Source organism: Haemaphysalis longicornis, unplaced genomic scaffold, assembly GCF_048455015.1.
Source record: "Haemaphysalis longicornis isolate Haplotype H1 unplaced genomic scaffold, Haemaphysalis longicornis Haplotype H1 scaffold_43, whole genome shotgun sequence".
Taxonomy (NCBI): Eukaryota; Metazoa; Arthropoda; class Arachnida; order Ixodida; family Ixodidae; genus Haemaphysalis; species Haemaphysalis longicornis.
This window is the reverse complement of record NW_027526371.1, coordinates 1,692,598-1,709,437: the sequence shown is the minus strand read 5'-3', so window position 1 is coordinate 1,709,437 and position 16,840 is coordinate 1,692,598. Positions and strand designations below refer to the sequence as shown.

General features: G+C 45.3%; 1 protein-coding gene across 2 annotated transcripts in view; it reads left to right on the top strand.

The window, feature by feature from the left end:
• Positions 1-412: 412 nt before the first annotated feature.
• Positions 413-16,840, top strand: part of LOC144137635 (phagosome assembly factor 1) — a 43,483-nt gene continuing 27,055 nt past the window's right edge. The window contains exons 1-5 of one of the 2 annotated variants that reach the window (XM_077669578.1): positions 413-730; positions 9,446-9,528; positions 12,571-12,654; positions 12,791-12,834; positions 13,932-14,011. In XM_077669578.1, coding sequence (XP_077525704.1) covers positions 667-730; positions 9,446-9,528; positions 12,571-12,654; positions 12,791-12,834; positions 13,932-14,011 — 355 coding nt within the window. In that variant the 5' untranslated portion in view covers positions 413-666. Of the gene's footprint in view, positions 731-807; positions 1,903-9,445; positions 9,529-12,570; positions 12,655-12,790; positions 12,835-13,931; positions 14,012-16,840 lie in introns of those variants that run through there. The other variant, XM_077669576.1, reaches the window with a different exon arrangement.

Sequence of the window (16,840 nt, the reverse complement as noted above, 5' to 3'; positions counted from 1 at the left end):
CAGCAGCCAGTTCGGGGGGAATCGGCTCGGAAGCCCCGGGTTGCAGCAGACGCAGCCTAACAAAAAACAGGTGACGTCACTTCCGTGGGGCGCTCCAGCCAGCCGCGATCGGGCGAGGCTGGAGCACCCCGGGGGAGAGGATCCCCGGGGTGCAGCAGCCTTTGCCTTTCTTTATTGGTCCGCCGGCTGTCGGTTCGTCTCACTTGGTTGTTTAGATTAGTTTGTTTTTCAATACTTGATTCGTGCCTAAAAAGTGGTATTAAACGCATTTTTAGATTCGTTGGCACGCACCGCAAACTTGGCAGTTTAAACCATGTTTAAACAACGCGCCATTTTGAACCCGCAGAACGTGATGCCGCACTCCCGCCCCCTGGCGACGCGTTCTCCAAAGAGCGGAAATAAACCGCGACGCTCCGCAGCAGCAGCTGAGTGAGCTGGGTCCGGCCAGCTGACAGCCTCCAAAAGACAACAACAAAAGTCGAGTCAACATGGCGACTCGTAGCGCGGACAAAGAGTGAACGGCTCGGGGAATCGGTCCTTTGTTTTCGCTACCCTCGCTTTCTTCCCCGCGTCTCCGTGCTCGCACAACGACGGCCGATGCTGTAGTAGAGGATCGCGTGCGCCCGCAGCAGACGGAAAAACAGCGTGCGAGTCTACGGCACCACCATGCTCGAGCTCGACGTCGTCCCCGAGAAGTCTCTCGGCAACGAAAGCTGGGAGCTGGTCCTTGGTGAGTAGTAGTGTATTCTGCGCCCGACGTCGCGGGAATACGCGTATCCCAGCCTGTCGTGACGGGAGTCGTCCGTGTGTGTTGTTTCTGAGTGTGGTCTTGGAGTGCGGCTGATTTCGTCGTCTGCTGTTGCGTGTGCGTGTGTGTGGTTATCCCTCGTCGTCGGGGTTCTACGGCGTAGTGAGCTACCTACCCCAAGACTCGTTATCTCGGATGCTGGACGTCGATGCTGACCGATTGACCAACACACGTTGAACGTGATGGTTTGTACAGTTTTCAACTAATCGTCTCTGAGGTCGCGCGCATTTCGTCAACGGGTCCCGGACGGGCGATCGCGAACCCGCCAGCGACGGTCAATTTACGCCCCGCTGAATTGCTCACGGACGACGCGCGATGCAAGAGTGTACACTTTTATGCTTCCCCCCTCAGCTGGCTCGAGGGCCTCATTTTTTTTTCCCAGTGCGAATTCGCCCGCAGTCGACCAAGTGGTCGACCTTGCGCTTGCTTTTCGTGAAGCCTTGGCCAGCATTTCGTTTCCCCCGGAGACTCCGTCCACCTGGGCGCGGTGTTGTGTGAGTCAATCATCCTCCGCTGGGGTTGACCAAAAGAGGGAAACCCTTTGAATACGGCGACCAGGGGTTCGTCCAGTACGTGGGAGGCGGCCGTGCCCGAAGAGACTTCGGGGAGGGTAGTTTCGGTGCCTTGCCTGGACTTGCCCGCTGAGGCAAGCCAGCGGGGGGTCCGGGTAGGCAAGGGGACGACGCAGCGGACATCATCGTCTGGGTTACGTCATGCCTGATAGCGAACCGTCGTCGGAAACGCGAGAATCGGACGGCGGGCAAAACAGCTGTTCGACGCCGCCGAGCGAGCCTCCGAACACGTCACGGCAGCGCTCAGGAAGGATCGCGCACAACAGCTGTCATCGACCTGCGACGGTCACGGCTGCCGTCTTCGCACAAGACGACGACGACGCAGTGCACTGTCGTCGGGGCACGGGACGTCGGATGCACGACCTCGCCCGTTTTCCGCCCCTATCTGCAGCAGCCGTTGACGACCACTTCGGCCGGACCAGCGCCTATTCGCAATGCTTGCGAGTACAGCGGAAATCGAGTCCTCCCCCGACCGTGTGTGTGTCAAGGCGACTGGAGTTCCGCGCGGGACGCTGCATATGGGTGCCGTTGTCTCTTTTTTTCCCCCCCGTGTTGTTTTCTGGCTTTCGAAACAGCCGTGCGCGATCACGTGCGAGGCCTGTTATCTTTGTTTACCCCCTGTTTTGCTTGTAAGGCTGGTGATGTCGGCTGTCAAAGCCCGCGCGCACGCAAATTTTGCACTTAGATTCGTGTGCCGTCAAATCGGTGGTTTGTTTACTTCCCGTCTCGGCGGTCACGTGATGCTGGTTCAGCGCAGCTGATTTGAGATCTTGCTGCTTTCTCAGTTTCTATGCCCCGTTGTTCAGTGTTTACAGCTCTTTAGTTAAAGTGGGAGCATTGAATTGCCTGTTGGGTAAAAAGAACACGTTTTGTGGATGTTGAAGGCATGTTATTATAAGAGCAGGTCTCAATTGAAGTTCCTTCCAAAACATCTAAATTTTGGCATTTACCAAGCCAAAGGTACACAAGGGCTATAAGGCGCGCCGTAGTGGAGGGCATTGGATGAATTTGAAGCACCTGGGGTTCATTAACATGCCTCGAAATCTCGGAACACAAGCGTTTGAAAGAGTGCTGCTACTAGCATATTTTTTTTTGGCAGAAAAATTGCATATGTAGTGCATCGTTATGCATGCAGTAGTAAGCTGTAGTCTTTTAATCTAATCTAAGTTGCCAGGGCTGATTTCGGGATAACTTGGGCACCTGGTTATCGTGGTTGACATTTGCAGAAAAAGATCTAACATAACAGTTCACCTTGCGCATTTCGTGGCTGCAAACACTGCACTATGAGTGGAAGGGTATGAAAAGTAGAGGAATAGATGGGAAAAAGTATAGTTGAGCTTGGATACTAAAGGTAATTTGACCAAGCATAGGAGGTTCTTGGAAGTAACCTACTGCTACCAGCGGGATGCCGAGAATCGCAGCACATAACAGGTGCGGTCACGGAAATGTCAAGGTCTTGGGCTGCTTTTACAACGGGCTGGGGTTGTTTATATAGAGATGAATCAAGTGAGACGAGCACTTTGATTATAATTTTTTTGTTGAAATGCTGTATTAATTACTCATTTACAGTTTATCTTTGTTTCGTTTAACTCCAAAGAAAATGGAAAGAATCCACGTAGCCACCCAGTTCCGAAACCCTTTTTGGGTCGAGTGCCAGTGACAGGCTGGTGTCTTGATTTACATGTCGTTTGACCCACAAGTGCAGTTGCATTACAAAGGGGAGTGTGCGAGAGAGAAAATTAAAAAAGAAGCTTGCACATTACAAAATGATGAACCAACACGTTAATACCGCAATCTACGACAGGCTAGCACCAAACAAAAGTATAAAGCGTCAACAATACATGAAAATAAAACAGAAGAAACATTATTTTTTTTTTCTTTTCTGAAATATCCCTGCAGCAGTCTGCAATTCCACAATTTTTTTCTGCCAACTTTTAGAATACAGTCAAATGTGATGAGGTGACCTTTTTTTTTTTTTTTTTTTTGTGGTTGCTAACCTTCCATTTCTAGCTCACCAGTCTACTGCGACAGATGTGACGAGTTCCTGAGCAGATTACCCTGCTCTTTCAACACTCAGTTGCACCAGACTGCGTAGTGTTCGGGGGAGATGTTGTTACGGGGAAGCGATCATGCGTTCAGGCCGGGAACGAAAACAAGAAGAGCCATACTGCGAGCACAGATAAGCAGGTGCGGAGTCTTGCGCTGACAACTCAGGGTTTTGTTGGTTGCCCTGGCAACTGCATTGAAGAAGCCATGGTGCTCCGGATTGGCTTGTCTGAATCAGTCTGTGAGTGCAAATTGGAAACAAGGACAGAATGTCCGAAACACCCATAACCTAGAGAACCAACCTTTCGAGTATTGTGGCGGGAGACTAAATTCGATATGCCATGAATCCTACCTGTGTAACATTCAGTGTCAAAGAAGTTTCTGTCGTTGATTTCGGCCGCGGCGCCCATTTTTCTGATGTAGGCGAAAACGAAAACTGTCTGGTCGAGATTTCAGCACACGTTAAAGGTATTAAGGTGGTTGCGATTATTCCAGAGCCCTCCACTATGCCATGCTTATAATAGCCATGGTCTAGCTCCGGTACTTGCAACCCTACAAATATTCATTGTTATTCTTTTGCGCTACAAAAATAATCTTTTTATAGACATACCTAAATTTCATGTGTTGTTATTTGATCATACTCTGAAATGTTTTTTTAGAGCTAAGCAGAGAAACATCCTGAGCACTTTAGCAGCACTTTATGGCCCCCACCCATCTGTATGTTTTGGCGTAGTGGTATTCTGTACTGCGGGTGGGCTAGGTGCCCGCATTGTAAAACTTCCTTATCATTTCGTGTGTGATGAATTTGGCCGAAAAAGTCCAGTGGTTTTTTTGAAGTCATAAGTCAAGGAGATATCAGATTTAAAATAATGTTTTTTAGAAATTATGGTGTGTCATAAACAACGAAATTTTTGGTAGCATTCTTTTCACCTCAAAATAAACTTAGACATAGATGTAATGCACACCAAAAGTGACCGAATAAAAAGAAAAAACAATGCTAGTCACATTCGCACAATCTCTGCCGATGTTTTCTACAAGTCGTACCGAACATATACTTTGTTGTCAGTGGAGGATCTCAATTGATTTGCTACATTGAGATTCTTGGTAGTGATTAGAAATAGCGACTAAGCTTGGTTTTCAGTGCATTTTCACTTCGCCATAAAAATTCAGTTTCAGGCTGCCACCCCCGTTTTGCAACGATAAATTTGCCTTTGGCGCGTGAACTTGTGCGGTTACATACACAGTAACGTCAGGTATTGATGAAAAACAAAGCACAAAGCAGCATGTATTAAAACTTGCGGTAACATAGCTTGATGTACAGAAATTCTTGACGGTGCATTTCTAAAACTTTTTCGGGATAATGAAATTCACTCAATAATTTCTTTTTACCTTCCTCAGACTACTGCAATGTTTTCGGGGCATCTCTCTAAACAAAGGAACTGGGTGTGCTGTTTAAGGGGTGTGCGCTCTTGCTGTCTTGGGCCCTCTTGCTCGTGAAGGGTCACTGAGGTTCAAATCTTGGATGTCTGAAACACATTTAGAGCTTTTTGTGGATGATTTTTGCGCAATTTTATTTCTGGGAAGGAAAAGTGTTCGAAGGTGCTGTTCTCCTTCCACTTTTGGTCTGCTGATGCGTTGACGTTGGCTGTTGTTACACATTTTTCAGACAGCCAAGCAGATTGTAGTGGTTTGCGGGCAGATTTACCCACCTTACCCACTAGAATTGTGCCTTAATAAATAAAAAGCCCATATTGATGTTAATAGGACCCGTCACGGTGGCTCAGTGGCCAAGGCGTCGTGCTGCTGAGCACGAGGATGCGGGTTCGATTCCTGGCCACGGCGGTCGCGTTTCTGATGGAGGCGAAAAGCAAAAACGCCCGCGTGTACGATATTTCGGCGCACGTTAAAGATCCCGAGGTGGTCAAAATTATTCCGGAGCCCTCCACTACGGCGCGCCTCATCGCCTCGTCGGCGCGTTAAACCCTACAATTAATCAATAATTATTAATGTTAAAAGAGGGCAAATCTAAGTTATGAGCCATAAAATAGCGTCACACTGCTTTGCTTTTCTTCTGAGCTGTGCTAAGGAGATAAGGCTCTATTTGTCTAATAAATATTCGACAAATTCACCTTGGGGTCTGTACATACGGATGCTAATATGAATTTGCTCGTCTTATTTCAGTTTGCATTGTTCAGCTCAACCCATGCCATCTCTTATTTTGAATACTCGGCCTTGGTTTATTTCAAATGGGCAGTAGAAGACAAAACGGCATGTGTCATTCGCAGCCACCACTCCAACTTCCCCATTTTGTTTCATTTTTACTGTGAAGAAATGTTCCTGTACAGCTCCCCATTTTTTTTTTACCCATAGAATTTCTACTGTGAGAGCAGTTCTGGGGCTGCCTCCGAGCTAGTCATACCTGCTCAGGGCTGGCAAATGAAGAGGCCAGATGTCACGGTGGTTTGCGATGTGTTTCACACAATCTCGGCCTTCAAAATTTCTATCTTCACCCATTTCATGGTTGCGATGGACATTTTGTTTGTTCACGCAGCAATCCGTTTAATTCGATTCAGTGGACTTGCCATGTTGTGCCATAGCTGAGCCCAGCGAATCGGTGAGGAGGATGGCATTAGGAAAACACCACTTTTGGATACACTTTTCTCAATGGAAAATGTGCAGGAATAGCATAAAAAAAAAAAAGATCTGTACGAGGCCTAGACATTGGTGATATGTATCCACTAAGATAACTAACTATATGCTGCTTATGACCCTTTCCAATGTCCCCTTAGAGGGGCCACAAAGAGAAAATACAACTTTGTTCAGCCTGAAAAAACTAGCCTTTGGTAGCTTAGTCAGCTCCATTCCAGCCATGAAAAGACATTTTTCTACCAAAAAAAAGAACAGGAGAAATGTTAAAAAAATTTCAAATCTCGTGGTACAGTGACGTAATATGAGTTAGAGTGTCGGTAATATAGGCCAGCAGTAAAGACTTAGTTGTCATTGTGCTATTCTACAAACTACACGCTTTCTTGGGGTGCTTCTGGAGCTAGCGAAACTGTTTGTTACTTGAAAGCAATATTTTTATTCAGAAAAATAATGGGAAATGTGCACTTGCCTGTACATTTATCATGCCTATTGCATCTGTCACTGAAAAAAGCATCTGTTATAAGTCATAGACCGCTTGCATATCCTCGTGCAATGTGTGCTGTATTTGGGCTGGCCTAACGCCACCTCAACCCCTTAGACATCTCCAAAAGTTTGACGACCTAACTAGAGTTGACCTACGTGCAGGTGTAAACGTTTGTGCGAATTTTACCTCACTTGCTCAGCCTTGCTCTTGGTACAAATATATCCGCACAAAGATCGGCCATCGCCTTTGCAAAGTGCGGAAGCTAAGAAAACCGCTAAACTTTTATATACGATATGATTTTATATATACGATTTATATACGATAAACTTTTATATACATTTTTTTCAATCGCGAGAGGACGTATTTACTTCTCTAGAGTAGCACATTTAGCTTACCTAAAAGTAAAATGTTATCAACTGCACATGTCCCTGCTGAAAGTAGCAAAAGAACAATGGTAGATAGGTAACTTTTTTTTTTGCCTTTTAGTGTATGTCAGCTTTGTATGCTGATTTACGGTTTCAAATAAATTTAACAATTCGATCCTCGATGGGCAGCTAGGGGAATATTACTTGACGGACATTCACTAAGCTGCCTGCATGCAGAGATATAGTAAAATAGTTCGTAATTTCTTCCCCTCAAAAAAAAGCGAGGTGTTAGCCAAGGTGCTGGCTTACGCGAGCAAACAGCTTTGTAAATCTGCCCTGCCTTTTACCCACAATGCCAAAGATTGCTACTCCGGCGGGTATTCTGATGCAAAAATAACAGCTGGACGGTCTACTTCATCTTTGTTGCTAGCAACGTGATGTCAGAATTGCGCCTAACTTGTGAGCCCGTTCAAAATGTTAGTGGAAGTCTTCTTGCCGAAATAACAGTGCGAAACGCGACATTACCATGCGCATTTGGAAGCTGGTACAAGCGACCGCCGGTACTGGTACGTTCGCTTCCATTCCATCGCCTACGTCACGTGCAGCTGCCAGTAATGGCCACCTTTTTGCAGCTTCGGTTCCAAAAACGCCAATTTTCATGAGCCGTTTGCATTGCATGCGTTCATGTCTGAAATGCAGTGTTTTGCTGTCAGCACTCTTTTTATCTGTACTACTAAATGGCGTTATTTTTGGCTTTAAGTCAGGTATGTCAATAGTTTTCTTTTTTTCTTTTCTTTTAAATTTTTTTGAGCACGTCGGGTGAATGTTTGATTTTGTTCCCATTTGTATGCTTGTCGCTTTGTTGTGTTGTTGGGCATGGAGTAGAGGAAAGAGAAGGACACAACTATGAAGCACTTCACTTTAATTAGTACTGAACGTCTCAAAATTCTTAGGTGAAAGTTTGGAAGTGCCGTGAATTAGCAAAAGTACAGTTGAAAACCTTTCCACTGGGCAGGTATTTCTTTTTTGACAGCTATAGTGTTGATAAAAAACTATTTGCATGTGTGAGTCATGCAGAAAAGTCAAGGCGCATGTGCCTGCGAAAGGTCAGCACAAAGCTGCTTAGCATATTTAGTTGTTGGAAGCTGAATGCTGTCTCTGTTTATCTTGGCTATGACAGAATAATGCTGTTCATGTCAACAGCATCTTTTTGTATTTCCAACGCTGGAAGGTATGGGAGAACAGACTTTCCTGTCAACTCGTAACCTAAGGTTTGGATTTATGCAGCTCTGAGAGCACGCAGCTGCTTTTCTAATAGCGACAGCTTCAATAGTAGTAAATAGCTTTGTCACGCAGTGGTCTGGTAAATAGTCTACTATTGCTAGAATGGATGAACTTGGTGTGGATAGCTATCATTAACTGTCCATCCCTTCCTGAAAGTGGTTAACCTGCATTCTTCGGTTATGCAGAAAGCAGAAACAGAAAGGAAAATGAAATCAGTTGAGACGCATACTTTTGATTGCTGTCTCGGAAGAGGCATTTTTTACACACAAAAAACAGCGCTCAAGACGGGACAGAAGGAAGGAGGCTACACACACAGCTCTGTGTGTGTAGCCTCCTTCCTTCTGTCCCGTCTTGAGCGCTGTTTTTTGTGTGTAGTATGAACCAACAGGCCCAAACACTTCCATTGCTTAAGGCATTTTTTAACCTGGGACATTGTTATTGGCTTCTGTCTCAAACACCGAAGTCATGTTATGCCCCTTAAAAGGGCCGTGAATTGATTGATTGATTGTGGGGTTTAACGCGCCGATGCAACGCAGGCGATGAGGCGCGCCGTAGTGGAGGGCTCCGGATTAATTTTGACCACCTGGGGATCTTTATCGTGCGCCGAAATCTCGTACACACGGGCGTTTTTGCTTTTCGCCTCCATCAGAAAAGTGGCCGCCGCGGCCGGGAATCAAAAGGGCCGTGAAGGTTTACTAAAAAAAAAATTGCTTTGTTCCAATAGCAGTGTTACAAATTCTACTGCAAACTACAAAGAAATAAGCGATACATTACAGAAAACATATGAAGCAGTGGCGACTCCCTTGCCATTTTCTTGCAATTTCTGTATGACGTCGCATGATCTTGTTTGTGCGATTCGCGGGTGCCGACTTGCGGGTGCCAGTGGTAAGAAACATGCTGGGCGATTGTAGCGGGGCCTTTAGTTTTGTCTGATTGCATCACTTGAATTAGAACGCTCAGTTAAGACACTGATAACTGTGATTTTAGTCCTGTATGACATCACTCTGGCCCACATTATGTCACTGAAATGCGAAGTATGAAAGTTTTTTAATCTTTCGGGCATTTTTGTCGATTCAAATAATCTTTTGTGGTCAGAATGGAGCTGAGTGAGTTACCATAGTCTATTTCTTTCGAAATGAACAAAGTTTTGTTTTGTTCTTGTTCACCAAATAATTTTTCTTCTATTTAAGGAGGCCTTTCTGATTTCCCCGTTTCCCTTGCGTGCCCTCTCTTTCTGCAGGCATGGCGTTCAGCCAGGTGGTCCACATTCTTCAGCAACAGTTCCGGGTCATCAAGGGTGTCCAGATCATCTACAATGAGCAGGTCAGAAAACACCTCCTCTCCCTTGGATTGAATTGGATTGGATTATGGGCTTTGATGCGCCGAAGCTACGCGTGGGCAATGAGGGGCGTCGTAGTGGAAAGCTGGAGATTAATTTCGACCACCTGGCACTCTGAACAGTTATGTCACTCTCAAGCCAATTGTGGGAGAAAGAGTACCTTTCTTTCACTTTCTGTTTTGCTGTGACTCATTTTCCACTGACAAAGCACGGCGGGGAACACCAACATGTGTGGATTATGCCTGTCAGGGGTTAGCGTGAAAAGATGGCATTCATTAAAGCCACCTGCGTCGTCCGTACTCTACAAAAACCTCTTTGTGGTTGCTTTGCACTCTGCAGTACTATGTAGGATGTACTGTATAGCAGTGCTGTTGGTTCTTCTTGTAGTGGTTCTAAAACAGTGGATGTTTGGATATGATAGGCCGTGTCGCTCAATTTGTGTAGTTATTGTGCATTTTATAGGCAACAAGAACCAAGTTTTATTGACGCAGGGGTGGAACAGCTGCGTCATTTGCGCCATTGAGCGCCAAACTTGTTTTCTTGCGCCATCCTGCGCCGAAGCATCCCTATTGCGCCAAACTCGTATATCAGCATCGCCCTGCGACGCAGCGCCCGCATCGAGCTGCAAGATACGACCGCCGTGATGCCCCATGCCCGAAAACTTGGCTTAAACATCGTTATAGTGTTCTGGAAAATGGCCCTAGAACAGAGTAACACAATGTTTTCGGTTTAAAGGTGGTTATGGTTTTGGTTTTACCAAGGCTATGAGCAGCTATAGAAGTTGGCTTTTGCAGTTGTAGCTGTAAGGCCGCAGGCATTATAAGCCTTCCGAGCTTGCATTTCGAATTTATTTTTGTTGCATTTGCACGGTTTTGTTTCCCACTGCCGGCAGCTGCAACACAATCAATGGAAAATCACCAAAAGTAACTGCAATTTTCTTGTGTGACATCGCAAACCCGATAGAATAATATTTGCATGAAAGGTTGTACTTTATTGCAGGTGAACTTTAATTTAGTTGACCATTTTTGATGAGCGTAGCTGCATGTGTTGAACAAAAACGGTTTTGGACGCTTTGTTCTCGCTTCTTAATTTGGTTCTCCCATGTTGTGACGAAATTCCTCACATTCGCTTGTGAACTATGGGGTTAGCTTTGCTTATGGGGAGGATGGTCCAGCATTAGTTATGCCTTCTAACACGCTCTTGTTATAAAGTGTACGGCACGCGTACGTTGGCTCTCGCAACCTGGGGACAGGCGAAAGCAAAGCTTTGTTCTGCTTTGCATGCACTGAAACCGCTGTTTGATTGAAAAAATGCAAGCAAATACCTTGTCTTACACAATGCCACCATGAGTTTCCTTAATACTGCCGTTTACCGGACATGAAGCGGGGCCTGTTATCTGATCCTCTTTGACTCTGTGCATGAGGTTTACCCTTTGAACGGTTATAACGTGACGCACTTGCTGGGGCCTAAGGTTCACCAGATAACTCCACATATTGTAAATTTTCTGATAAAGTACAAGAACTGTGTTCCTGGTTCGGAGTTGGCCCTAGTGCACGGTGTAACGCCTGATATAAATAGATCAAATTTAATGGACAGAGGGCTTACAGAGCGGGTTGTGCCAACCCTCTGCCGAGTGGCCTTTCTGGCTGCTCCGAATTTGCTCCAAAAGGCCTTTGTGACTGCTCCAAGCCTGCTACAAAAGGCAATTTTGCCTGCTCCCAGGACTGCTTCCAAACCCATGGACCCTGTTCCACCCCTCCTTACGATTGGTCAGGGCAGATGAAGTTTCAGGTGTATTGTAATTTGCAGCAATTTTTTTGTGAGGAACATTGTTTTTGATCGCTAAATAGTTTTGTTTCTGTTTACATGGTAAAACAGTGATCTGCAACACTTGACCTTATGACCCAGAGTGAGGGAAGATTCTCTAAATGAATCCTTTGATTGCTTTTTTTTTCTTTTTAATATCGTTTGTTGGTGACGAGTTTCTTCTGCTTGACCGGGAAGGTGAGGAGGGGGCAATGTTCGGGCTGGTGGAACAAAGAAAATGTGCACGCGTGAACTGGCCAATGAACAATGTTCATTGTTCCATTGCGATGCGCAAGAAAGGGCACCTTTATTGTTTATCGCCTGCGCTTTGTGCGCAGTTCATTCAACTCATTGACAAAACTTGACGGAGTAAGCATTGAACATGTTTTCAGTATTCATCGCAAACAAAAGAAAGCCTGTCTTCTGGGCAGCGTTGTGGGCATACGTCGTGAAGCATACAGTTTAGTTATCTCTTCTAGGGAGGCCTTCATCCTGAAATACACATAAGCTGATTATGATGATAGCGAAAATATATTTAATTTGATCGGTGCCTTTTTTTTTTCATTTTTCCTGGAGTAAGAAGAATGAACTTTTGTAGCAGCAAAGTTTTCAGTTTTATGTGCCCCATGGTGGTGACGGGAACACTTTGAAAAAATAAGAGCTGGTGTCACTATTAAGTGACACTAGCGGGAGCTAAGCAAATGAGTGCATTTATCACGATTGCCAGCAAGTTGGTACTCGCTGCCCTCTGTGTTAAACTGTTTAACCCTCATAAAGTTTCATACTAATATATACTAGAAAAAAATATGTCGCTGCAATCGCATGCTGTCGTAAACGCCGCCATAGCAGCTAGTAACGTTCCTCGCCTACTTGACTTGGCTAGCTACACGGCTTCTTTTCGATATTGAAGCCAAAATTAACAGAAGAGTAACATTTTTTTGTTCATCTTGCTTGAAGTGTCTAAATAATTCTTGAGATTCGGGCCTCCGCTTTTCCATTAACAAAACAACTTTAAATAATGTTTTGCGGTGTTTTTTTGCAGCCACAGACAACTTTCGAGCTCGTTGGTGAGCCATGCCAAGTAACGAGGGAACATTTCTCCGCGGTACATGACAGCACATTCATTGAAGCACACTTTAACGTAGACACTAGCGCCACATTTCTCTCTAGTCTATACGAGTATGAAACTCTATGGTTAAACTCTCGCCTTTTGTGTGCAGTGCCCTCTGGACAGTGACTTGGTGATTCTCCTGTCGGAAGATGGCGTCCGGCTTAGCTTTGACTCGAGCTCACAAAGGCTCAAGGTGAGACACCCCAGGAGCTTTCGTAGACCCCGGCTTGTCTTGTCTTCGTACAGCCTTGGGATCGTTACTTTCGCAACATTTCCTGTCGCTTCGCTACCCCTCACTGCTTCCTCCTCTCCTCTTCTTGCCATCGCAGGTGATCGAAGTCACCGACATGTCCAAGGTCAAGCTGACTTACTGGTGAGCGAGCTCTGGGGCGCTGTTGTTGTATTCGGTGAAAAATTTAGACGGTGGTATGAGGTAGGTATGCACCTCAAGCGAGATCTTTGTTCTAGAGAACCCTGATTGCTGTGGCTTCTTGGCAATACCGAAACTTCTCTGCATGTTCTGCATTTGAGCACGCCTTATATCAGTGGTAAAATGTTTGGATCCACTTGTGGGGATTTACTTGTGGTACAATGTGTGAATTTACATGCAAAATTCGGGCTAAAAATATCTCACCCTATTTTGTGCAGGTTTTTTATACTGCTCATCTTCACGTGTATCCATACACAAGGAGTGTTAAGGAGCTCCACCGAGAGCCTTATTTTGTTCTACTTTTATGTGGCTCTTGTTAAAAGATGTTAACCAAGTTTTCCTAACTACTACATATAACTGCGGTGTCACTGTAAGAAAGAAAATTACGATGATAATGGAAATACGAAGGAGTGTGCAGTGAGAGCTTTGCTGCTCTACCCCTAAACACAGCTGCAGAAACTTAAACCTGGACTTATGGGTGCTGGGGAGTGCAGCTTTTTTTCCCTATGGTGTATTTCTTTTTTTATTTTATTAGGAGCTTCACGTCACAGTTGGATGGGGGGCGGCACCGGAAACTATCGTCATAACTCAAATAACCTGCCCCCTATCTGAGGCCATTTCTTTGCTACAACCTCAGCTTTGTTATCACGAGAAAGATGACAGGGCGAAGCTACTGCAGACATTAATCAGCCTGACAAAACTCGGCTTTCCACTATACCTTATCTACTGCGTTGTAACTATCGTGCATGGAGCAAAATTGATGCTAAATGTCATGGGGTAGAATTGTGTGGCCTTCTGAGAGAGAGAGAGTGAGAAAAGCCTTTTTTGGAGGCAAGAGGTCTCCACGCCTGTTGCAGGAAGTGGGTTAAAGGATGGGGTAAGACAAAGTGTGCTCTTTAATTGAGGTCGTCTTTTCATAAGTCTTCAGGGAGGAGCAGGAGTCTTGTAGGTGTCATTATAGGTAGTTCTGTGTCCTGTTTGGCCCCTGTGGCTTCAGTGTTGGTGATGTGTTCCTCTGTTTGTCCTTGCTTGGCATGCAGTGGGAGCACGTTCTGCTCACCAGAGGTGCTGCCCACCCGGCAGCAGATTGACGACTGCTTCGGGGCCACACACCCAGGAGGTAATCGCGCTCCAGTCATCTCTCCATTTGCCTTGCCATGCGCATCCATAGAGTTTCGTACAATAACAACTAGAGAAGAATCTGGTGCTGCGATCGTCCGCTGCAATGGGCATGATGGGTAGTTCTGGATTCGGATTGGCGCTTGATGGCTTGTCGAAGTTGCTATCGATTGAATCCTGCAGGCAGTTTCGTTTTCGTTTTAGACTTACATGAACGCATTTGCTTACCTACACGGGGTGTTGGAAGAAGCATTCAAAAATACGTTTCTCCTTGAACTGCATGTCGCGTGCGCACTGGCGCCGCCCTCAGTGGAATGTTTTACAACCAGAGTTGCGAATTGGGTGGGTTATCAATGCGTTGCCGGCACAGCGAGCATGAAAGCACAAATGACGGCGCTGTGTGCGGCGAAGTTGTCTGCAAATTAGGAGTTCTGGCGCTACTCATTTCGCAGAGTAATCTATTTTTATAACTGATGACGGTTGCAAATTGCTTGAACAGCCGCACCTCTCGTGCGAACTCCGGCTCCTACGGTGTGGACCAGCAGTACCAGCAGCTGATAGGAACGCTGCTTGATGAATGTGACTAATTCAGGCTAGAATAACATTTCCAAAAAGTAATCGGTTTCTTTTTTTAGCAGCAGACAACTTTTCTTGATATTAAAAACTGCAAGCATCGAAACTTTTATGAACAGTTGTTGGAGAAGTTCGCGTCCCACTGTAATTGGCGGCAAATGGTAAACGTACTCCGCAAACCTCCGCGACTCTGCGTCTGCTTTTTATTTAAACGTGCAGTTTTATTTCGTACAAAACCTATTTTCGGCTACTAACTTTTTTCTTTGCCATGTAATTTGTAAACAGCTAGCTGCGCAATAAGAGTGTTGTTGAAAAAAAAAAAATTTGTGCAGCCTTAGGCCCGTTTCGATCCTATGCAATCTGGTTCCAGAACTACCCGTCATTCCCATTGAAGTGTAAGCGCTGTCTCGGGGATCGCCTTGACACTAGCTCCAGCTTCCCCTCTAGTTATTATTGTACGAAACTCTATGTGTGCAGCGGCTTGTTTTTGTGTTTTTTTCTTTTGGTATAGTGCTGTGGAGAGGTGCGCTGTTTGGGAGAAGTCATGATTGTGAACTGGGATTACCAAACACAGCGAACTCGCCTTAGAGGGGAGTAAGACCTTGTCGAGAAAAATGACCTTCCATGCCAAGGGTGCAAAGTGCGCATGTAGTTGTGCCACCTGCGTGTGCTAAAAAAGCCTTCTTTGAATTTGCAGAGGGACGCTAAGGTTAGTGGCTTTCTACGCTATCTGCCGAAGGCCACGCTAAACCCATCAGGGGAGGCGAATGTCATTGGTTTTGTACGTGCGAGATAATGGGCTGGGCTTTTTTTTTTCACTACAGTCGAACCTCGTTATAAGAGACACGGATGTAAGAGACAAATGGGTATAAGAGACACTATTCACCCACATGGTTGGCTGTCCTATCTTTCCCATTAAATTGACCTCTTTTATAACAGACATCGGATGTAGAAGACAGTTGGTTATAAGGGACAAGTCATCCTTGAACTTTAATCAATAATCTCGCTTGTAACAGACATTTTAACTTCAGATGCAGTGCCACCAGTCACTAATTGCAGTTGCTTCCATTCAGAAACACAGGTGGACGACAGACGCCTGCAGTCGCCATAATTATAACTTCAGCAAACACACAGTGATTCAGTCAGCTATGAAATGATGATGAGAAGCCCTGCCGATGGAAATGCAACTTACAGAAGTGGTTGAAGCTTACTGCCATCCATTGGAGTCCGACCGCACATGCGGGCTCTCCCACTCGCGTAACTCCCAATCAAGAAGCATCGCAGATGTTGAGTCCTGCAAGTGTAATGAATAGCCTGAGCACACAGTGGGAGAAGCTGTGCGCTCCGGCTATCATGAGGCTTGTGAACTCAACATCTACGATTCATCTTTCACAAACAGTGAAAGGAAAGAAAGCTTGTAGAATAAGTTGTAAAAAACAGCGTAAATACAGTCATGAAGCAAACAAAGATTCAGAACTGTTTCATAAATTCTGGGAGCCAAACATAAATTTGAATGAATCTTTTGCAACATGCTGTAGCGTTCTTTTGAGCTTATTTTAGTCATACGGTGCCCACATTGAACTATGGGTTGATCAGTTAGTGAAAACGTGGTTCCCTGCTTATAAGAGACATCTCGTATAAGAGACACAAACTGCTCCCCAGTAAGTGTCTCTTATAAAGGGGTTCAACTGTATTGGAACCAGTCAACGGAAGAGTTTGATTGGAGACATGGGGCTGCGCAGTGTGGCTTACTGCCATTGCCTGATGATGTGTGGTTTGGTTTCGAGCTACATATTTCGCTTGTAATGCAGTGTAGAGTGCTTATAATATATGCCGCAGGAACTGTGAAGGCCTGCACTGCGCCGCACTGTTGCCAAAACATGTTTATATACCAAGCCACGTGTACAACCTATCTTTCAAGCATTCTTTGTTTACCACAACTCAAGTCAGTGCCACTAAATGCACGGGCATGGTGCTTATTTCGATTCTTTTCTTTACATCAGCCGCTACTGTAGGGTTTTTCAAATCTGTAAACGTGGCTTTAACATCTTTTTTTTTCTTTGAAGAGGCAAATTTTTTGTTTCTTGGCATTATGAAGGATGGATGTCGAGGTGATACGTACTGCTGATGCAACGAAACCAGGGCCTGCTTGCTTGAAGCCTAATGAGACAGTGTTATTTGCAGTCTAATCTTATTAGCAGTCTCATTCAGGGTCTTATGTTCCCTAGGCTATAAGACGCTTTCCAGAGACTTATAA